General features: G+C 35.2%; 1 protein-coding gene across 3 annotated transcripts in view; it reads left to right on the top strand.

The window, feature by feature from the left end:
• NEGR1 (neuronal growth regulator 1) overlaps window positions 1–24,029 on the top strand; it is an 865,642-nt gene that overhangs the window by 359,680 nt on the left and 481,933 nt on the right. For all 3 annotated transcript variants that reach the window (XM_040470638.1, XM_040470639.1, XM_040470640.1), the window contains exon 2: window positions 17,966–18,198. In XM_040470638.1, coding sequence (XP_040326572.1) covers window positions 17,966–18,198 — 233 coding nt within the window. The remainder of the gene's footprint in view (window positions 1–17,965; window positions 18,199–24,029) is intronic.

Genomic DNA, 24,029 nt, shown 5'->3' with positions numbered 1-24,029 from the left:
GTAATTTCCCCCTTCCTTGGTTTGTCTTTACCATCTAAATATACCCACAATAGCTGGCTGTAAAGTAGCCATTTTTTATATCAACAAGAAACAGGGACATAGATTTTTAAGGTTTAAAAATACCCCTTTACACACACTAATTGAAAATGTAATGATGAGAAGAAAATAAACAATCTAAGCATTTTTCTTTTCTAAGCTTCTAAGTGAGTAATAAATAATGTCAGATGCTATCCTGCATTCATATATTTAAAATTATCCAAATAAGTTAAATGAGATGGAAATAAAGGATCTAGTAATTACATTATTTTGTGGACAAAAATATTGATTAGACTATTAAAAAAAACTTTAGTACAAAAATATTGGCTGAAGACAGACTTTGAATATAGTTTTTATTTATTTATTTACTTATTTATTTATTTAAATTTTATTTTAGAGAGTGCAGGTGGGGGAAAGGGATGAGAGAGAGAGAGAGAGAGAGAGAGAGAGAGACAGAGAATCTCAAGCAGGCTCCATGCTCAGCATGGGGCCTAGTGTGGGGCTCAATCCCAGGTTTTAACCTGAGCCAAAACCGAGAGTTGGACATTCAACCAACTGAGCCACCCAGGCACCCCTGAATACAATTTTTAAAGCAAAATTGTTGACAATTAAAGGATGCTTGCCAATTCAGCAATGACCAAATAGGGAATTTGTGATTTATAATTTCAAAGGAATTTCTAGTATGCTTGCATAGTCAGAACTTAAGGAGGGAAGGTGGGTGGGGGGATGGGTTAAATGGGTGATGGGCATTAAGACTGAGGAGGGCACTTTTGGAGATCAGCACTGGGTTTCATATGTAAGAGATGAGTCACTGGGCCTTATTTCTGAAGCTAAGACTACACTCTATGTTAACTAACTTGAATTTAAATTAAAAAAAAAGTTGTTGAGGGATTTGAGATGTGAATTGACACAGGCTTTTCCTCAAAATAGCAATTTTGAATTCATTTTGAAATATGGTTATTTCCCAATAAGATTAGACAGGTATATCTCACTCTCACCTTGTTTTCTGTGTTTAAATACAAAGTGGAGTTTAATTAGTGGCACTATCGGTGATTTGCTTACTATAGTTTCCTTCCTGCCCATTAATAGCTGATTGGTATAACCAACTCATTTCACAGAGTTCACTGAGCATTTGTTAGGTAATGGTGACTTCCAGGCATTACTGAAGATGAAAGACAAATGTTTCTCATTATTTGTAAGGAAATTTGGGGTTTGGCAAAATCAAAAGTATACATTGCCATGAATGGTTTCCTTTAATTATTGGACCAATGTGTATTTCAAAGAAAAATGAATACATTAATTTACCTATGACTCAATGAAATGCCACTTTTAAATCTATTAACTCTCCATAAAGCGCTATATTTTATAACTCATCTCTTTTTTTCTTTTGTACTAGTACATGAAAATAAAGTAGGGCTTAAAAGTACTGCACAGTGTTGATTTGAAATTCTGAAAACATGCATGTGATAAGCTCATGCTTTAGAGAAAGCAAAGAGAAAAGTACGATAGCTTCTTTCAAGGGATTATAGAGAGACCAATTAGAGAAAAAAAAGATGCATGTGTATACACAGCATGACACATATGAAGTCCTTTTGATTCAGAAGACAGTCGTAGATTAAGGAACTTGGGAGACAAGCAAGCCAGGAAACAATAGGCTCGTGTGCTTAGTATTGATTGCAAAGACAATTGTGAAATATTGGTAACAGAATAAAAGCTGAGGAAAGTGTGGCTGTATTTCAAACATGATTTTTACAAGGCAGTTTGCGCTTAACTAACTTGCTGGGCTGCTTGAAAATAATGCAGTGTGAAAGATAAGAGAAGTGGACACAGTACACTTCGATTTTCATAAAAGATTTTGACAGCTTCACGTGAGAGATTAATGGCTAAGGTAGAGAATCATAGAATAAACAGTAAAGAGTTCTTTACATAAGATAGCAGTTCAAGAGTAAAACAGAGTCTTTGAGGATAAAAATATTTGAAATACAAAGAATTTCAAATGTAGTAACCTTTAAAAGTTTAGGGGACCCTTCATGGTGTATTTCTAACGTTAAAAAGCCCTGCATGTACATTATTTCTCTTTTCTTTTTCTAATTTATTATTGCCATACATTTATTATGTGTAATTATGTTTCCCAAATATATACTATGTTAGATACAAATTATACTAAAAGCAATTGCTAGTATGTTCAGCAAGGAAATACAGATAATTTAAGGACAGTGAATCTCAGGGTTACCTTTTGCTAAGAAATGGAAGACTTTTTGCCCCAAACTAGAAACTCTAAACTAAATGACAAAAATGTCAATAATATTTAACTAAGAATATGTTTGGAGATCATCAAGTAAAAATTTAAAAGCCCATTTTGTATTTGTAAGTATGATAACTTAAAATTTCACTTTGTTCTGATCAAATGAAAAAAAATGAGTAAAGTTTTCCTGTGTTTAGACAAAACATTTGTTCATTTATTAAATACATTTTCGTTAGGTCTACTCCTCACTCACTTTTTATGTAACCTAGCCCCAGACTTTTTCTCACATGTTCCAGAAATTTAGGAAAGAAAATATTGCCATACGAGTGGCTTCCATTTGTTTTTCTGAGATAAATAGCATTTCTGCTTTCAGCGCACAGAAGCTAGAATTTTGCATTAGTGTTATTTTTATAGGACAACGAACAACCAGTAAACTCTGTAGACAGTGGGCATGCCCATTTGTTCCAAATGATATATTCCACTTTGAACCATAGAGGAAATCCCAAGACTCATGTGTATGCTTCGATTTAGGATAACCAGGAGCAAAGGAATTACAGTACAACAGGAGTCGTACCAGTGCTACCTCTTGTACTAAACCCCGACCCTGTTCCCTGACCTATTCCCACCTCATTCCTGTTTCCAGCACTTTGTGATTTCTTCTCTTTAATGCACCATTCATGCAATATTTTAGAGTTTTTACAGTATTCAAAACACACACCCATATATATATATGTATATACATATATATACTAATTTATATATTACTAATAAGATAGCATAATTTACTATATAATTTACTATATATACTATATTTACTATATTATAGTATTTACTATATTTATAATTTACTATATTATAGTATTTACTATATTTTACTATAATTTACTATATTATAGTATTTATATATATATAAAATACTAACTATGTGACTGACACTGCACTCATTTCTGGGCCTCACAATGAATAAGTCAACCATGGCCCTTTACAGTTTGGCAGGGCCAGTAAATGATTAAACAGGCAATTTTACAGTGGGGGTTAATAAAGCAAGATAGTTAATGTGCTAGGGGCAATGCAAGCTTTAAGAGATTCTATTAAATTTATCTAAGGGGGCGCCTGGGTGGCTCAGTCGGTTGAGCATCCGACTTCAGCTCAGGTCACGATCTCGCGGTCCGTGAGTTCGGGCCCCGCGTCGGGCTCTGGGCTGATGGCTCAGAACCTGGAGCCTGCTTCCGATTCTGTGTCTCCCTCTCTCTCTGCCCCTGCCCCGTTCATGCTCTGTCTCTCTCTGTCTTAAAAATAAATAAAACGTTAAAAAAAATTAAAAAAAATAAATAAATAAGCTTATCTAAGGCATGGAATAGAGATGTCAGGAAGAGCTTCCCAAAGAAACAGCATCTAAGGTTAGATGTTAGGTCTTGTCACCTGCGACAATTTAGTGAATCCTCATAAAATAGTCCTTTAACGTGTGTATTACTGTGCCCATTTTCAAGAATCACATGTGAAGCCTCAAAAAAAGTAAAAATTTCTCAGGCTAGTAAGTGTCAGGAAAAACTGTGATTCAACCCCATGTTGCTCTAAATTCAGGGTACAATTATCCTTGGAGAAATCACATCAACATTTCCTCAGGTTCCAGTTCACCTTTTTTAGAGAGCATTAGAGTGGCAGTTTTCTTTCTTTGCTCTTCAGGTTTACTTTTTAGAGTGACTTGAGAAAGTAATGGCAAAATCACAGAATTTTGACCTTGAGAAATGATTTAGTCATGGAGATGAGAAAATATGCAGCAATCCAGTAAGGGAAGGTCCAGCCAGAAATTCATGGCTGAAGTTTCAGCTTTGCAGAAGTCACAGTGGAATTTTACATCCCTCGGAGGCACTTGCTTTTCGGAGCCAGCCAGGCACTGAGATATGACGGGTCCAGCTGTCCATTAGATACTACTGCTGGATGGATTCTCAAGCAAGAAATGCATTGATGTTTGGGGAGGTTCTGGTACTTTCTGTAGGAAGAGTTTGGATGAAATGAATATTGGCTATATATTTATTTTTTTTCATCATTTACTATTCTCATAATTATAAATATTCATTTTTATTTCTTATTTATTTTAGCCCCAAATGTCTTCTCTCTCTCTCTCTGTCTCCCTGTCTCTCTCTCTCTCTCTCTCTCTCTCTCTCACACACACACACACACACACGTACACATAAACACACTTCTTGAAGCACACACATATCTCTTAAAGCAACAAAGATTTAAGAATAACAAAAGCGTTTGGGACAACTGAGTAACTCAGTCAGTTAAGCTTCTGACTTTGGCTCAGGTCATGATCTCACAGTTCATGAGTTGGAGCCCCGCAACAGACTGTGTGCTGACAGTGTGGACCCTGCTTGGGATTCTCTTTCTATCCCTCTATCTCTAAAAATAAATAAATAAACTTTAAAACATACTTAAAATATGAAAATAAAAGAATAACAAAAGAGTTGCTCATAGAGAAAAGTAAATGTATTTTAGATTTCTCAGAAGGAAAAGAAACCCAAGAGATCACCAACACGTATTTAAAAATATTGAGTAAACAACAGCAACAAAAAAGAATAGTCAACCTTATGAATTTTAGCAAAATTAAGACATTATTATTAGTATTAACAGGCTGTATATTTCTAGTTTATTGATACCTGCATGTAATCCTACCTGCAATTATAATACAGCCCGTCTGACCCAAGTTTTGTTTTTAACAGATTACCAGCAACTCTAAACTAGAATTAACACAAAAGGAAAAGACTTTTTTAAGCAACTATCCTTAAAAAGTAAATGTTCTTTTTTTTTTTTTTTTAATTTTTTTTTTCAACGTTTATTTATTTTTGGGACAGAGAGAGACAGAGCATGAACGGGCGAGGGGCAGAGACAGAGGGAGACACAGAATCGGAAACAGGCTCCAGGTTCTGAGCCATCAGCCCAGAGCCCGACGCGGGGCCCGAACTCACGGACCGCGAGATCGTGACCTGGCTGAAGTCGGACGCTTAACCGACTGCGCCACCCAGGCGCCCCAAAAAGTAAATGTTCTTTATAAAGAATGTCTTTGGGGTGGGACACCTGGGTGGCTCAGTCAGTTAAGCATGTGACTTGATTTTGGCTCTGGTCATGATCTGATGGTTCATGAGTTTGAGCCCTGGGTCAGGCTCCATGCTGATAACTCAGAGCCTGTTTGAGGTTCTGTCTCTCCCTCTCTCTCTGCCCTTCCTCCCACTTGTGTGTGCACACGCGCGCACATTCTATCTCAAAATAAATAAATAAACATTTAAACTTTTTTATCTTAAGGGGTGCCTGGGTGGCTCAGTCAGTTAAGCGTCCAACTTCAGCTCAGGTCATGATCTCACGGTTCGTGGGTTCGAGCTCTGCACTGGGCTCTGTGCTGACAGCTCAAAACCTGGAGCCTGCTTCAGATTCTATATCTCCCTCTCTACTCCTTCCACCCCCCCCTCTTTCTCTCTCTCAAAGATAAATAAATAAACATTAAAAAAATAAAAAAAATTATCTTAAATTCTTATAATGTAAAAATTATAATTTTTATGTATGTTCTTTCCTAAAAATGACCTGCCTGAGAGTAGATCTGTGGATGTTTGGTTCCAGGTCCTACCTCCTGCTTTCACCATTGTCTTTTACAACTTACACCATTGTCTTTTACAAAATCTCATGAATGTGCGGAAAAATCAAGGGGCATCACCCAAAGTGTAAAACCTTCAGGTCACAAAGGCAAGCTTATTGTTGTTGATGTTGAGACAATGAATAATTCTGTAGTCCAGTAAATCCTTTTGTAATTTAGGCAATTAAAACTTTACTTTCAACATAGCTACAGCTCACTTTGGCAGCACATATACTAAAGTGTATATATATATATATATATATATATATATTCAGAAAGATATAATAGGATTATACACTGATAGAGCATTAGGAATTATTTTTGGTAATGGATTACCAGAATTACATCACTCCAATGAAGTTAAGGATTTGAGTATCACTATATCAGGACTCTTTCCATTCTTATAGTGTTATTTAGGAACACAAGGTTTGTCAGAATTGATTCTGGACCTTGATTCATGTAAGCAAATAGTATGCTCATTTGAGCAAGAAAGTTTTGCTCATATATCTAAATAATAAAACCACTTCATTAACACATCCATTATTAACTATGTCAAGTAAAAACAAAAGCTTAATAAATAAGTATCAAAATGTGATCTATTTCTTTATAATTTGATTAGTTATGCATTATTAATAATTGTGAAAATAAATTCATCCAGAATATTTTTCACTTAGATTCTTACAGTTACAGAGCTCTCTTAGATCCTTTATATGCTTAGTTTTATCGCAGAGAAGATAAGGCACCAATAAAATACTTTTAAAATTTTGCAAAAAATTTACTTAAGATTATATTACATGACAGAAGTAGAATGGAAATATGAGTTTGAAGATAAATAGAAACAATATCGCATTAAAAAATAGAACTTGTCCTTTTTTTTTAAGTGGATGATAGTGAATATCAAATCACTGTGTTATTTAGATTTCCATGGACACATTAAAAGTGAGAAGTAACAGGTTTATTATAAAATAACCATATTTATAGTAACCAGAAATTATAATTTTTGCAAACACATCAGATTATAATAAAAAATTAGGGAGCAATTTAAAAAGTAAAGGAGTTTACATAGGATAGAAAATAATTTTAGGGACTGCAAAAGCAAAGAAAACAGTTGGTAACTTTTTTTTCCTCTTACTGAGTTTGGGAACATCATTGTGCTCATGTAATCTCCAAATAGAGATTCATATAATCATGTTCTAGAGTTATGAGGAAAGCTAACTCATAAAACTGTATATAATTATAAAGCATTTGCAGTTATATATTTTCTTTATAATTTTATAAATCTATATCCCAGGCACAGTCTGATTTGATCTTACCAAAATTGGAGTTACTTATTACAGGTGCTACTATTTTCATTTTGCAAACAAGTAAGTAGAGCTTTAACAGAGGTTGAATTGCTTGCCCCAAACTATAACTGGTAAACCAGGGAGTTGGTTTCTAAACATAAAGTGTTCAGTCTCAATATAACATTTTTTTAAAAAAATATAATACCGGGGCGCCTGGGTGGCTCAGTCGGTTAAGCGTCTGACTTCAGCTCAGGTCATGATCTCACAGTTCGAGGGTTAGCGCCCCGCATCAGGCTCTGTGCTGACAGCTCAGAGCCTGAAGCCTGTTTCATATTCTGTGTCTCCCTCTCTCTCTCTGACCCACCCCTGTTCATGCTCTGCCTCTCTCTGTCTCAAAAATCAATAAACGTTAAAAAAAATAAAAATAAATAAAATAAAAAATGTAATACCAAATTTCTTTTTTTCTACATATTCTGCTTATAAGATGGGAAGTTGAAGGTAAATAAAAAAGCCTTTCTGGAAGCTCAAGGGTGGGAAAATAGAAGTACTTTAAGATATGTCTCATTTGGGGCGCCTGGGTGGCGCAGTCGGTTAAGCGTCCGACTTCAGCCAGGTCACGATCTCGCGGTCCGGGAGTTCGAGCCCCGCTTCGGGCTCTGGGCTGATGGCTCAGAGCCTGGAGCCTGTTTCTGATTCTGTGTCTCCCTCTCTCTCTGCCCCTCCCCCGTTCATGCTCTGTCTCTGTCCCAAAAATAAATAAATGTTGAAAAAAAAAATATGTCTCATTTATCTATAAAATTATTTCTTGTGATCCAGCCCTTTGCTATGACTATGTAGATAAATAATGTTTTGATGTATCAAGCCAGGCTCTACAAATGCTTCTTTTTTCTTTCTTCCACTTAGGTTTGGTATCACAGGGTTTTTGTTGGTGGTGATGCTGACGGTAGTTTGTTTTATTCTTAAACAAAGTTAACCATAGGAAGGTAGGTTAGTAATAGTTACCCTGATTTACACGCTTACCACATAATGGTCTCCATCTTGAACACCTTAAACAAACTAATATGATCCTCATAACAATCTTGTCAGATCAATAATTTTACTAACCCCCTTTTACAGGTGAGAAAATTGAGGTAAATTAATTTTCTCCAGATTCCACAGCTAGTACCCAAGAAAGCTGGCATTTGAACTCCAACATAAAGTATAATTAATCACTGTGCTGCCTCTCAAAGACAAATAATTTGTCTGTGTGATCTAGCAAAGACTGAAACTTGAGACTACTTTTTAACTTTTAACATCTTTTGAGGAAATATAATTAGTTTAAATTTGTTTGCAGGAAGCAGATGGAAAAAAAAGTACATTTTTTTTTCCTCAGGGGCACATTTCCTAATTTATATTTTAAGGCATAGCTCATACTGAAATATGGTTTAGTCAATTTGCTCAAGAGAAGACAGATAAATATGGATTAATGGCTACTTTAGTTAATGATTGCAAGTCTGGCTTTAATTAATTGTGCTATGTAGCCATTCTTTATTCATAAAATAAAATTTGTGCTCAGAATATTTTTACTAGAAAAAAATTCAAGAAGAACAATCCAACAGTGACCAGCAGAATGTTTAAAGATCAACATAAGCAGAGAGGAGGAGAAAGAATAACTTTTATAATTCTTATTGTTTTCTAAATTTGAATATTCATTAATGCTATAAAAAAGTATCTACTAATTACTTTAACAAAAGAGGAGTATAGAACTTTTCTGTTTATCCATTTGGTGGTATATTTCTTACTTCATCATCTGTATTTATGTGCAAATAGAATACTTTCTAAATGACTTAAACAGAAAGATGTTTGATGGAAGGAGGTGGAGTTGCTGATATTGCTTTTAGTACAGAATTCCATTTTATTTTTCCCCTTGTTTTGAGAATGAGGTGTCTATACTTGGCTCCATCCCAAAAAGGATGTAATAGAGAGGTTTGCCTAGACCCTAGAGCTTTCTCTCAGTCACTTTCCTGGGCCTGATTGCATTCTCCCTCTCTGATACTGCTATTTTAAACCTCCCCTGCATGCATTCTGAATGTAGTGTTCATTCCCTTTATAGCTCCTGAGGTGAAAGTCCAACTTCTCCAGGAAGCAGCTGCTGGGGAGACAGTACTGCAGACAAATTCTCCACACAGCGGTTCAGAGCACCTGCCAGTTAACAGAAAATTTGAAGTCCTTCCAGATCCATATATCTCACATTCAAGTCCATGTGGGAGAAAGCAAGCTGGTTTAGTTGAATTCAAAAACTAAAAAGTAGAAAAGACAAAGCAATTTCCAATTTGATTCATGAGTAAAGCCTTTTGAGCAAACCTAGTCCTAAACTAACTTTTCAAATATGTAGCACCTCTTCTCGTTACATTCCCTGTTTAATTCATCAATCCTGCATTCATGCATGCACCATTCTTAATTACCTCCCTCTCATCAAAATGCTTTTGTTAGTGTTAAGTGAGATCATATATTAAAACATTTCCTATACTTCTTAACCCATAGTCATCATTCAGCAAATAGAATTTATTATTATTATTATTATTATTATTATTATTATTATTATAAGCAGAAGATGATAGTTAGACCTCAGTAACGACTTTACTATTTTCTTCAGTCATAATGTACAGGCTCTTTTCACTCTGTCCATACTTATTTTATGTAATAAATGTGAATGTATATGTTGAATCATTTACAGATAAAGTCTTAAAGAATTAAAAATGTAAATATTTCTTAGCAGTGACCCTTCTAAACACAGACATGTATGCTTATATGGAAGCTTGATTTAAGTAAGTCAATGGAAAGAATAAGATAAAGTAGCATTATAGAAAAGCATGGTTTAATTATAAGTTAAAAACATTGATGTTAATGTTTAGAATTTAGTGATTAATCCAAATCCAACTTGTAATGATTTTTAGCCATTGAAAATGTTGGATTAAAATGTGTTATTAAATATAGTCTTAAATACTTTAAATAGTGCATTAAAATAAGACTAGAAGGTATGGGTTTACACTCTCACTTGATCATACTAAAGTTCCCATCTTTTAGGAATTAGGTATAGTTTTGTATGAAAAAATCAAGAAGCATTTAAAAAGCTTTATTATTTTTAGGTTTCCCTCCCTCTGTTTTACAATATTAAAAGTATATAAGTTGTTTGGGAATTTGGTCTTATAACTAGATAGTAGCTGATAATCTCTATCTTTCAACCTCTATCTTTCAACCTCTTATCTAAGATATTTTTAATATAGCTTTATTATTGCAAGGAAGTGCTAGAACAAAATTTATGGGAAAGAGACTTATTTCTCTTGCAAAATAAGAAATCAACGTTATTTGGTATTTTGTTTTACTCTTTTGTTACTATAAGTAAAATATGTCCCAAACGACATAATTTCCATTCTAAAAATAAATGTACATGTGTAATTAATCATAGTAATATAAATATTACTGAGGTAATGTGGAAGATTTAATGCACTTATTTCATAGTTATTTCCATTCATTACAAATTTCAGTAAGCAGGTCATCTGTGAGTTACTTACCCTCTCTCTAGCCCTTACTTTCTCCTTTGTAAATTGGGCATTATGATAGTACTTGACAGTAGCTATATATTTTAAAGGATTGTTGTGCAGGAATGTATGCAGTGGTCTTACAACAGTATCTGGCAGGTAGTAATATTAATATACTATTATAGGTAACATGCAACATTATGAACCATTACCTGCAGAAGTGCATTTTCACTTACATATCTCTTAAAAATACTCAAAGCATAATTCCCGTCATCTGGAGGTGTGGGTACTTCAGTAAACAACTAAAACTAATTGGACAAATTGCCAATTTTGTGGATTTACTTTGAGAAAGTCTCACATATCCTGCATATGCCAAAATAGAAAGATAATATTTGTTTCTGCCCAGAGTGTTTTCCACCATAGTAGTAGTGAAGAAGAACTAGAAATATTAAATCAACCTATAGCATATGTAGTATGCTATATCATATATGTTATATATTCATATATTATATGCTATAATGTCTAACAAATATTTTATATAATTTACATATTATGTACATATATATACATATATGTCTATCCACATTCATATCTATGATATTTTACAGAGTGTTGTCATGAAAGACATTAGGAAGGGAGTGTCTTAAAAACAAAGGCAAGTGGGAGAGGGGATACAATTTGTTCTGTTTAATCTCTTACTTCTCTTACTTCATTTCGGCCTGGAAGCCAGGACATCAAAACTCTCTTTGTATGAGAAATTAGAATGGTGATTGTATGGGGTTGTGAATTTTTGATTTTTTTCTGTATGCTTTTGAAAGCTCTTCTGTCAAATTTAGAACTTTGTGATACAATGAAAAGACAGCTGTGAAGGTAAGCTGGCCAGCTCCTTCACAGGAATATCATTTTCACATGGTTTAGTTTTGAATCCAAGAGAAGGAGCACTTTTCTCCTTTTATTAGTCAGTACCTTTAATAGGCGCTTTCATTAATCAACATGTCTTGAGAAAAGCTGGTCTCTTTCCATAGAGCTGAATACATCCTGCTGTGTGGGGTCCTGGTAATGGTGCTAAGGCTTATGATTTTGGAATGTGTTACAGGGAATTAGAGATATGGAAGAGAAAAATCAATCCTCAGCAGCCAGAGGCTTTTTTTTTCTTACCAGAACTTTAAAAAATAATAAATAACCTAAATATGCTAATTTCCACCGAACTTTCTGATATAGCCACGTTTCAGATTTAATCATCACAGGAGGTAACGTCACATACAGTGTCTATTTGAATCATTCCAACATCATTTTGATCAACTAGCAGCTCACCAAACGGGACTCTATACCCCCAGATTAGGACCTGCCCAGTAGTATATAGTGATATCATTTATAAATGAGCTCCTTAAAAGAGTTCAGGGACAGCAATGCCATCCTTATTAGAAAAGCAGTAACACTCTTGGGGCGCCTGGGTGGCGCAGTCGGTTAAGCGTCCGACTTCAGCCAGGTCACGATCTCGCAGTCCGTGAGTTCGAGCCCCGCGTCAGGCTCTGGGCTGATGGCTCGGAGCCTGGAGCCTGTTTCCGATTCTGTGTCTCCCTCTCTCTCTGCCCCTCCCCCGTTCATGCTCTGTCTCTCTCTGTTCCAAAAATAAATAAACGTTGGAAAAAAAAAAATTATAAAAAAAAAAAAAAAAAGAAAAGCAGTAACACTCTTAAGCCCAGGTTTATATATTTAACAACCATGAGACAAAATTAAATATTCAGGTTATTTTCTATACATCTTCCAGCAACCAGATGTTTGGAACTATGATTACAAAACATCCAGATGATTGACTGAAAATGTAAGTGTTTGTCATGATATTTGGCATGGTATTAACACAGCTTATGGTGACGAGTATATTTTTGGAGATGTTTCACTCATCTCCCAATGAAGTAGGTAGTCTAGCAGATTTTTAAAGTGGAAAAAAAAATGCTTTCAAGAAAAGCCATGCTATACTCAATTAAAGGATATATGTTAAGAAAAGGATGCATTCATTATTGAACATTTTTTATCCAGATTATTTCATTGTCTGTACTTCAAAGGGATCCTAAGATCACTGAGATCACTAGCTGTTAAAAATGTCCATGTTGGGAGTTCAGAGAGGAAAAAAGATTTGAGTTTGTGACCCAAGGATTGTTGCCCCATACCCACATTAATGATCACCAACCTCTCCCTCACACATTAATTCTTCATCATATAGTCGGAGAAGCCCTCACCCTTGCCGCTATCTAACTCTAGGAATATATAGCATAGTCTACCACCATGGTTGAGTTCAGGTGGACTGGCTTCATTCCAGACACAATTTCTCAGTACCTTTGTGTCTTCATTGTTAAAATGAAGACATTAGTATCTGGCTTTTATAGCGTTATATGAAAATTAAATAGGATAATTCGAAGTGCCTAAGTGCCTAGTACATCCTAAGCAGAATATTCAGTAATTTAAAGTGGTTCCTGAAGTATAGGGTCAAATGTAGTTCTTTCATATTTCAAGTAGTTATGAGCCTAGGTCACTTTTTTTTTTTTTAATGGTCACTTAGTTTTGAAAGAGAGATGGTGAGGGGCAGAGAGAGGAGGAAACAGAGGATCTGAAACAGGCTCTGTGATAACAGCAGAGAGCCCAATGTGGGGCTGGAACTCATGAACCATGAGATCATGACCCGAGCTGAAGTCAGATGCTTAACCAACTGAGGCACCCCGGCGCCCCAAGCCCAGTTCTCTTCTGCCCCAGACCTACCACTTAACTCTCTTCAGTGAGGTTGGTTTCCACTCATTGTCTCAGATTGCTTAGTCATCCTATAGATCGTATAGCAATTATTGTTTGTACCACATATATTTGCATTTAATTATATGCTATCATAACTTAATGTGGGCATGACTTTGCTTTCCCAAATAGGTTGCACTTGGGAAATTTTGATACACTTTACCATATTATTATTTCTTCTTCTAAAAGTATCTGAATTTTTGCCTTCATTCATCCATTCAACAAATATTTATATTTATTTTCAATTATATGTAGGCCCCTGGAATATATAGAAGTGACCAGACAAAGGCCCTGGATGTTACTTCTAGCAGGGAGAAACAGAAAATAAACCATCAATTGAGTAGATAATGCTTTTCTTGAGAGTGTTGGGAATAGTGGTGTTACTTTTGCTATGTTTTAAATTAATTTATTTTTGAGAGTAGGGAGAGGGGCAGAGAGGGGAAGAGAGAGAATCCTAGGCAGGCTCTGCACCGAGTGGGACTCAGTCCCAAAAACCGTTGAGATCATGACCTGGAGTGAAATTAAGAGTCAGATGCTTAACCAACTGAGCCACCCAGGCACCCCTAATTTTTCTATTTAATAGGAACTTGAGTAAAGGCCTAAGGAAGATAGGAATAAGTTATGCAGATATCTGGGGGAAGAGAGTTCTAGACAGAACAGCAAATGCAAACTTCCTGAGGCAATAGCATGCATGGCTTGTTGGAAGCCCAGCTAGAGGACCACAGTCTAGAACAGAGTAACCTGGAGAAGAGTGGCAGCTGGTAAGGTCAGGAAGGCATCAAGGGACAAGACTCCATAAGATCCATGACCACTGTCAGGATTATAATTTTCATATGAATGAAATAGGAAGGGGTATGGATGATCTCATTTAAACTCTAAAAAGTTCATTTTTGTTTACTGTACAAAGAATACACCATGCTAGAGGAGTCAAGGGTAGAAACCAGAGATGCTTGGGCAATTGTAATAATCCAATTACAACAATTTAATTATTATATCTTCATTTACTATTCTGCATGATGGCTATTCATGAGTATACTTTATCATCCTACCTAAGTTTCAAATTTTGTACAGGTCAGGATTCCAACATGTTTATATTTTTAGACATTAGAATTCTTAACACAGAAAATGTTTTTTGGTGTCCAAGGAGTGCAAAACTAAATTATCATCACTTCTCATCCTTCTTTAACCCCTCCTTACATACCTTCCCCACTCTGCCGCACCCGGAATATCTTCTTTCCTTTCAGAATTCTTCCTAATACAGTGTGCACATGTCAGGCAGCATCTCCTTCTATTGTAAAGGAAAACAAAAAAACAAAACAAAACAAAACTAGAGTGGGTGTGAAGAACAAAGATATGTTAAAAAGGAAGAATACACAGTCCTAATTCTTTTTTTTTTTTTTTTATTTTTTTTTCAACTTTTATTTATTTTTGGGACAGAGAGAGACAGAGCATGAACGGGGAGGGGCAGAGAGAGAGGGAGACACAGAATCGGAAACAGGCTCCAGGCTCTGAGCCATCAGCCCAGAGCCTGACGCGGGGCTCGAACTCACGGACCACGAGATCGTGACCTGGTTGAAGTCGGACGCTCAACCGACTGCGCCACCCAGGCGCCCCCACAGTCCTAATTCTTAAGGAAACGTGTGTGTTTGACCAATTTCATATATTTGATATAATTATCTCCTAGTTCACCTTAAAACTATACATATTTTATATAAATATCTTATGATTTTATGAAATAGAATGCCATTCCTAGGTCTTGCTTTCCCAATTTGTAGAATTCCACTTATGGTAATTTTAGTAATTTAAATTTTAGCTAAATAGTGTAATTTGAGAATATTTCCACAGAAATCCAAGGAATTAATACCAAATTTTTGTTTTGTTTTGGTTTTTGTGTGTGTGTGCGTGTGTGTGTGTCATTCAAGGGTTTTCCTAATGTATGTCTTGAAAAGCTTTGGGTTGGGACCAATAACAATTATAAAATATAGTTACCCAGGCAAGGAGACATAAAAAGCTCCTTTTTCATTTTTCACAGTGTAGACGTTGAATTCTGTTCTTTGATGATCCCTGATATGCCAGAGCAGAGGAGTAGTGCTTATGCTAAGACCAGGAGTTATAACCCAGATTTGGTCTATGAAAGTTTTAGTATCTAAAGGCCAGTTAATCTCTGTGGTCTTCCAGATACCTCCCCAAATAAAAGTAAAGCTGTTCCTGCCTCAAGGAAAAGGAAAATGCCGGGCAGAGTATTCTAAATCAGACTTTCATGGTAAAATACCCATTAATAATTAATTTTCTGCTTCCTTTAGAATAGGACAGGTTAAGCAGTTGATCACATTTAGTAAATAAGAAATTACTTGCAGTAATTTCTACAACATTCTGATCATCTTTCCATTTCTGAAACCTATTTTAAAAGTCTTTGATCTACATTAAGGAGGAAAGGACATTGAATATAGAAATATAAGACTTGATTATGAATTCTACTTTGTCACCTGCTAATAGTGTGGCTTGGGCAAGTCATTTAACCTAAACATTGAATTTATCTTTTAGTGATGAATTGGACATAGCAATCCATACCCCACAGGGTATGTAATGAGCACCAGACAGGATAATGTGTGAAGGCCATGGATACAGAGGTCACACAATCAACACTTGATGAGCCCATATATTAAATACAAGCATTGTAATGATCACAGTCCTAGTAGTGGTAATTCAGTTCTACCCAATACATGTAGACACGTGATCTTTTGAAATGGGAAATATGTCCCCTCTACCTTTTTCTACATATCCTTAAGAATGACAATATACCGTAATTGTTTAATTATGTCATTAAGGTGAGTTTTATTTTCTTCATTAATTACATAAGGAAAAGCTTTTCAATTAATAATGACCTTTATGACTTTACTAGTTTGGATTCTGTAAATGGTGAAACTGCCTGCAAATTAGATTCTGCAGTGTACCTTGTTCCTTATTTTTTCACCCACTGATTAGTTTTATACAGTTGGCAGCAGCCTACCCTGTTGCATTCAGCTTGCAATTTTGTAGCAATCTCAAACACTGTGTTCAATCCCCCAAGGTGTTCTGTAGAAATGCTGTCAAACTATTTCGATGTATGTGTATTTTCATTCTGTGGCTGTGCTTTGTACTCATTTAAGAGAACTAGTGTTTAATTTGTATCAGAACGTTTTCAAGATGAAACATAGAATTCCAGGCCTCAGCAAATTCACTGATATATGACCACAGCTTCCTTCTGTTGTAAATCATGATGTCTGACTTCTATTAGATACAAAGCTTTATTTTTGAATCTTGTTGTAGAATACAACTTTGAATAAATGGCATCAAAATTGGCCTGAAAATCCACTAATTGTCATCAGGCTTGCTATCATCATCTGGCTCTAGTCTACCTTTCCAATTTCATCTCTCACCCCTCCTACCCTATATCCCATGCGTATTTGTACTTCCTTGAAATGTATAACTTTCTCTCACCTTCCTCTGGTGTTACCCACATATGACCTCTGTCTAAATGTCATGTCTCCTGTTCCTTACCCTTTATTCCAGGCATTTCCTGTTCCATAAAGCATTTCTCTATACCCCCAATACCCCTTCTGAGTCAAGTAACTCTTTTGTAACTTGTGCCTGATTTAATAAAATATTCTTTCTGTATATAGTATTGATTGATTTGCTTGATTAGCTTCCTTACCAGACTAAAAGTTTTAGAGAGCAAGGGTAATATCATGTGTAAATCCCTAAATGGTAGATGCTTTGTAAATGTTTCTTGGACAAATTAATGCTTCCTAGAAAGACTATGTATGGTCAGTTTATTGAAAAGACAGCAAGAATTTGCTACTAAACATACCATATAAGCCTTGTCTCATTTAATTATAAGAGCAATATTATCAGTAAAATGCAGTTTATAGTTTCAGAATACAAGCTTACCACTCTGCAAATGCATAATTTAAAAAATTGACATGATATGGTACTATTCTATGCTTTCTCTCTAGTATCTAGTGCATTATATTCGAATTGGATTTGGTTAAAACAGGCCAACTCATGGACCTTTTTTTCTACTTCTTATAATTTCAAAGAAAAAAAATGTTTCAATGTTGAAAATTATTACTTGAACTATTTTAACTTAATTTAAGTTTACTCATCATCCAGAGAGAATGAAAAAGGATTTTGACTGGCTTCAAGTTAAAACATGTGCATGTCATCACACACACACACACACACACACACACACACACACACATTTAAAACAAAAGAAAACCGTATGCAGGTATTGTTTCACGTTTACATTGGGAATGGAAGATGTACCAGTGTATTCATATGTTCGTATCTTCTGCATTACTGTCTGATATTTGCATTTGATGCAGCACTATAATTCAGCATACGGACATGCATTCGGAGCAAAGATAACGTTGTCTTTCATTTTCATTTTGATTAATAGTGTTCTGTCTCTGGTAATTTGTAGGTGTTATTTGGAAGATGGAGCTTCAAAGGGTGCCTGGCTGAACCGGTCAAGTATTATTTTTGCGGGAGGTGATAAGTGGTCAGTGGATCCTCGAGTTTCAATTTCGACATTGAATAAAAGAGACTACAGCCTCCAGATACAGAATGTAGATGTGACAGACGATGGCCCGTACACGTGTTCTGTTCAGACTCAACATACACCAAGGACAATGCAGGTGCATCTAACTGTACAAGGTACGCATTTCTGTAACTGCTATATTGTGAAGGACTGTACTTAAAACAGGGTTCAATATTTAGATATCAGAATGACTCAGAAGTAACAGACATTGTTGAAAGATATGTTGTCATTATCTTCAGGGATTTATCTTCCTAGATTCCATTAAGTGTAATGGCTATTATAGATGTACAAATCCCGACTTGCCAAGATCAAAAATTATCCATTAACACCACATTATGATTTTTTTGTGTATGATTCACTCAGTATCTTCCTTTGAGTCACCTCGTCAATAAATCTTTGAGAACCCATGATTGATACATTAAACTTAATCTTTGATAACTCATGATGGATACATTAAAATATTAGAACTTTAAAAAAACTATATATATATATATATATATATATATATGCACACACATATATAGTAACTCTTTAAAATTAATCCTCCAGACTGCTAACACTCTGTCTCAATCCAAATTCTGCCTACATTAATTCAAGTCACAATGGAAAGAAACAGACTTCTAGAATTACTTTATTTAAATATAGAATTATTGAAAAAACATGGTACACAATGCTTTATACTTTGATTTACTCTCAGAAGATCATAAATCATTCTAGCTAACTTGCAGTCTCCAAATACAAACTGAATCATCAAGCTATTTTATTTTTCCTGCATACTAAAATGTAAGAGCATATTTATCCCCAATATAAATACTTTTCAAGAAAAATGCAATTATAATGCTAGTAGAATAGAAAATGTATATTCTTGCCCTTTTACATTATTTCCTTGTGCTTTACAGATTAATCATGTGTTTGTTGCATAGAAATATTAGGCTGTGGATCTCAAAATGACATTGCAGCATTTCTAAGTAAAATTAATAACAAATTATATGATAATGTGGTGCCAGTGAGTGCATGTTTTATTCCTAATAGGAAAGCTGAGTGAGCAAGTTAGTTGTGTTATCTCTCCGTTTATCCTTCAAATATTCAACTGTAACTATTAATTTAGGTACATGGCTTATATCTGGAACTTTATTAACTTACATCTGGAACTTTATTTCCTCATATAAAGAAGTAAACCTGAATTCAAATACAACTTCAATTATTAGTAAGTATTTTAAATTTGTGATAAAGGTTAAACGTATTAGTTAAATAATTAACTTTCAGGAGGCAAATATAAGGCAAACAAGTCTGTAAATTTCCTCAATGGTTTTTCTTATTACAGAACATTGCACGCGGTGGCGATGTTCTTTATTTAAAATCATATGAGAATAGAATAAAGTTTACACCAAAGTCTATCTTTATTCAGAGATTATCCAGAGATGCTAGAGGGCAGGAATTGGTCCAGCTTCAGAAACCAGCATGGGATTACAAGTCAAAAACACATTTCTACTGTTATCTAAGCCCAATCTTGTTCTCTTGTTTATTTCTGTGCCCTTTGACTTAAATTTCTACCTCAAGGACTGCAAAAGATTTTTATTACATGAGAAAAAAGTATACTTGGGTAATAATAGATTTGAGTCACTGGAGATGTAGTCATTTTGGTTCTTAATAGGTTTAAGTGATGTATTTAAACATATCCCTCTTTCTTTTTTTCCATTCTCTCTTGTTCCATAGTAGCACTGTATTTTTAAGCCAGACTATGGCTATATGAGCTGTGCCCAGGCACATGTTTAATTTTCATAGGATTGCTTCATAACTTTATGCTACATAGACTGTTTCACATCATACAGATTTTTTTAAACTGTTACATGCCTTACTATTGCATTCTTTTTTGTTGGCCATTTGATAATGGTGAACTTTTAAATTCCATTTTAGGAAGTGCATTGTGGGAATGCCAATATTCAATGCTTTATTAGAGTATTTTGTTCTTCTAGAAAAATAAAATTCATGTTACAGTTTTGAGAGTATGTGTTTGGGTCAAATTAAAAGCTAATAATTTTACAGTATTTATGAACATAATTACTTATTAGAAGTTGATTGACATGTGGGCAGTTTTCCAATTACATTAATAAAGTTCAGGGAATACATTAATAGGCTTGTCAGTCAATTCAAGAACTAAATAAATGTCACAAAAAGTCAACCCCACTTAAGCTACATTTTCTCTTGATGAATGAGAATAAGCTGATGTGCCCCTCTCTTCAGTCTTTATATTTCTTAGGTTGTCTGCTACTCAGGTATATCTCAATAGTTTTGAAGTATATGCTCTGTGCCTAACAATTTGTCAAGTCTTTATTCACCAAGGTAAAGAAACATAGCAAGTGAGAGAAGACTGTATTAATCACTGATGTCAAACACACACATTGGCTAGTAAAAACAAAGCTCATCTTTAATTGTTGCAACTGCGTGCTCCAGGGATATTAAAAAAAAATCATTTTAGAAAGGGGCTAATAGAAAGGATATCTTGCCAACACAGATATTATGCATGGGAAATTTGTCAGTGCTATTGATTTCTTAGAGCTGTTAATATCAGTGAACAATGGGGGAGAAAAAGCACTAGAGTAGGAGTTGGAAAACCTGGATTCCAATCCTGAGTTTTCTTTCATGAAATGGGTGATTATCAAGCCTCTCTAAACTCTAGTTTTCACATTTGAAAGAGGAGGACTCAAACCAGAAGATCTTAAGGTCCCTACCAGTGAAAAACAAGAAGATGACCAACACAACAAAAAAATGAAAACAAAAAAACCTGAACCAGTCTACCAACCAACCAAACAAAAAACAAACAAATAAAACACTGATGATTTGCAAGGGAAAATATTATTTAGGTATGAAAAATATCCCGTACCACTTGTACCATGCTTGCATTGAACACAGTGAAAACTGAGTTGTGCATAGCAGTACCTTTCAGTATATAGTCTGCAGGTCTGTTGTGTTTATCTCCATGTTTTGCTTTCATCAACTTAGCTGCACAATGTATATACTCATGAAATTTGAAGAATGTGGCGAATTGGAGTTTTACTTCAAGGGCATAGAAATAGACTCAGTAAAAAGATTAAATTTTGATTGCCTATGTATAATATACCACTGATAAAGCTACCTAAATGTCCAGTGTTTCAAATCATGTGATAAAGAATTTACTAAGCATAATGTTTCTTTTTCATGAGTGTAAAAGTGTACAAGGCTGGAAGACTTGCTGTGAAGCTTGAGTTCCCTAGTACAATCCTGTAATGATAGGAATCATGAAATGTAAATGCTGCACACTTGAGTATATGATAGAGATGGCTTCTACTTCGAGTCCAAGTCTAAAGTCTAGGTTGTGTGTATCACAAAATAGACACTCATACCTACTGTATATTAAACACATATGCACAAAATAATAAGCCCTGACCATACATTGATTATAGCCTATAGGACTGTGGGCAGAGGATCCTGCTAGGACATACCTGGACAGAAACTGAGATAATAAATGTATATTGTTTTAAGCCCCTTTAAGCGCATGCGTGCGCGCGCGCACACACACACACACACACACACACACACACACACTATATAGGTGTGAAATGTTTCTCCCTCCACCTGTGCCCTTTCAGGGAAATATACTCTAGATTTTCTCTAGGTAGAATAGATTATTTGACTAGCACATAATTCTATGGCCAAAATACCTTCTTGAGGGTATTTAACTTTCCAGGGTATTCTGATTTCCTCAGCTTATCTGGCTTACCTGGAGTATTTGTGATAGATGGGGTGGCACACTTCCCTTTTCAGGGATGGGTTTGCTTTTCTAGCTGCTGGGTTTGCTTTTATAGCATTTAATGATCAGACCGTTCAGGGATCACCTCAGCTATAGAAAGCCACTTTACCCAAAGTCAGACTTGTCCTAAAGCAACCAATATCTGAGGACTGATTGATGCAGGGGGTATAAAGGCCCTTCCCTTTCAGCCTAAAGTAGGATAACTCTGATGAGCCATTTTGGCTCCAGAACAGCTGAAGCTGTTGAACAGCTCTACAGCTGAAATTCTTGCTCTGTTCAATCCCATCTCATTCTTCTTCCTTCTCCAGAGATTTATCACAAAGGCATTTCCTAATAAATACCCTGCACTATAAACTCCATCTCATTTCAGTGTGTGCTTCCCAAAGATCCCAAACTATGACAGTATTAGCCCCTTGCCTCTGGCTTAGTCGTTGTTTGGAGAAAGCCTTTGTAAAATGGAAAGACAATACATTCAAACACCATTTATTATTAAACATTCTGTTTTACATCGGAAAGGATTTAAAGAGGCTTATAAAGAAGTAGTTAGTACACCAAGGTAAATAGGAGAAATTGGAGGCAAAAGATAAGGTAAGCAGAGTAGGATGCAGTCATTGGTGAGGTTAGAACATAAAATTTATGTCATGGTTTCTAACTAATTCTAGAGCTTGGTAAAAATTTAGTTCTGATATTTGTAGCAGCCAGTACACAGAGAGAAACAGGATTAGTTATTCATTCCATGCTCATAAAGTTGACACTTACATTTCTTAGTGCCCTGATCCTGTTACTCAGAGCGGAACAACGTTTCTACTGTGAATCAGCCCAGTGAACCACTGTGAGCTGTAAGGAACATCTCAACAGTAACTGTACAACACTCACAGTGCTCATTCAGAGAATCATTCCTTATAACACCTCTCAATATAACCTGAAGTACAGGGAAGTAAAGAAAAAAATTAAACATCTGAAAGTAAATTCAGTATGATGCCAGTTCAATAACAGGGAGATAGCTTTTTGATTATTACCTTAATCTGTAAGTAAATTTTAGGACCTAGCCTTTCTGAATCAAACCTCCGCAAATATTATGTCTCTCAGAAGGTCTTTGAATAGGAATTCAGGTACAGATATTTCAAAATTAGACTTGCCAATGAGTATCTGGAGAGCAATTATTCCATGTGGCCACAAGTATAGAGCTGTATTCTTTAAAGACCAGCACATCTTAATCTAATGTTAACATTCTTTTATGAATATTAAAGCCTTGACAAGGTACATAGTGGAAGAGAAAGACACCACACTTGTGCTCCACATTGAGCTGACGGGCAATAACACAGCATTACAGATCATAGACCTGCCTTCCTTGAAAGACCCAAAGGGAGAAAGAGCTATGATAGTAAAAACATGTTCAAAATACCACATACATTAGAAAATTCAGGTCGATGTTCTGCAACAGTAAACATTTCAAAATTTTCAATAAGCTGCAAAATGAAACCAAAGAAAAATTATCAGCGCTAGGAAAATTCTTACAGAGCCCACACATGTCAAAATAGTCATTTCTTGAATGCAGTGATGGCTCAGGAAGGCCCTCAGGCTGGCCCCCACTCTGTTTTATTTAAGCTCTTTTTATATTTGTTGGGGATATTCAGATTATACATAGATACCCAACTTTGGACATGCTGTCAAATACAAAGAAATGACAAAGACCTAAAATATATACCCTTAAAATTTTCAACATATAAACAAATAATAAACCACCTGCACTAAAAATGGTCCTTAACATAATGAGGCTTCATTATCCCATCTGAAGAGCCTTTAGCTATAACTAAAGGAATGTAACTTCATAGTATACTTACAAGATAAAGTAGATATAAAATACAGTCTTTTTAAATTAAAAAATGTTAAATATAATTGACATAAAACATTATATTATTTTCAGGTGTGCAATATATAATGAGTCAAAATTTGTAAATATGGTGAAATGATCACCACAATAAGTTTAGTTAACATACATCACCACACATACTTACACATTTATTTATGGTGATGGGAACTTTTAAGATCTCTTCTGTCAGCAACTTACAAATATGCAATGCAATATTATTAACTGCAGTCATCATGCTGTACATTATACCCCCATGACTGAATATGTTTTATGGCTGGACATTT

The sequence above is a fragment of the Herpailurus yagouaroundi genome, unplaced genomic scaffold (genome assembly GCF_014898765.1).
Source record: "Herpailurus yagouaroundi ecotype Mexico unplaced genomic scaffold, PumYag 77, whole genome shotgun sequence".
Lineage (NCBI taxonomy): Eukaryota > Metazoa > Chordata > Mammalia > Carnivora > Felidae > Herpailurus > Herpailurus yagouaroundi.
Note: the sequence above shows the minus strand (reverse complement) of the source record. Positions and strands in the feature narration are given on the sequence as shown.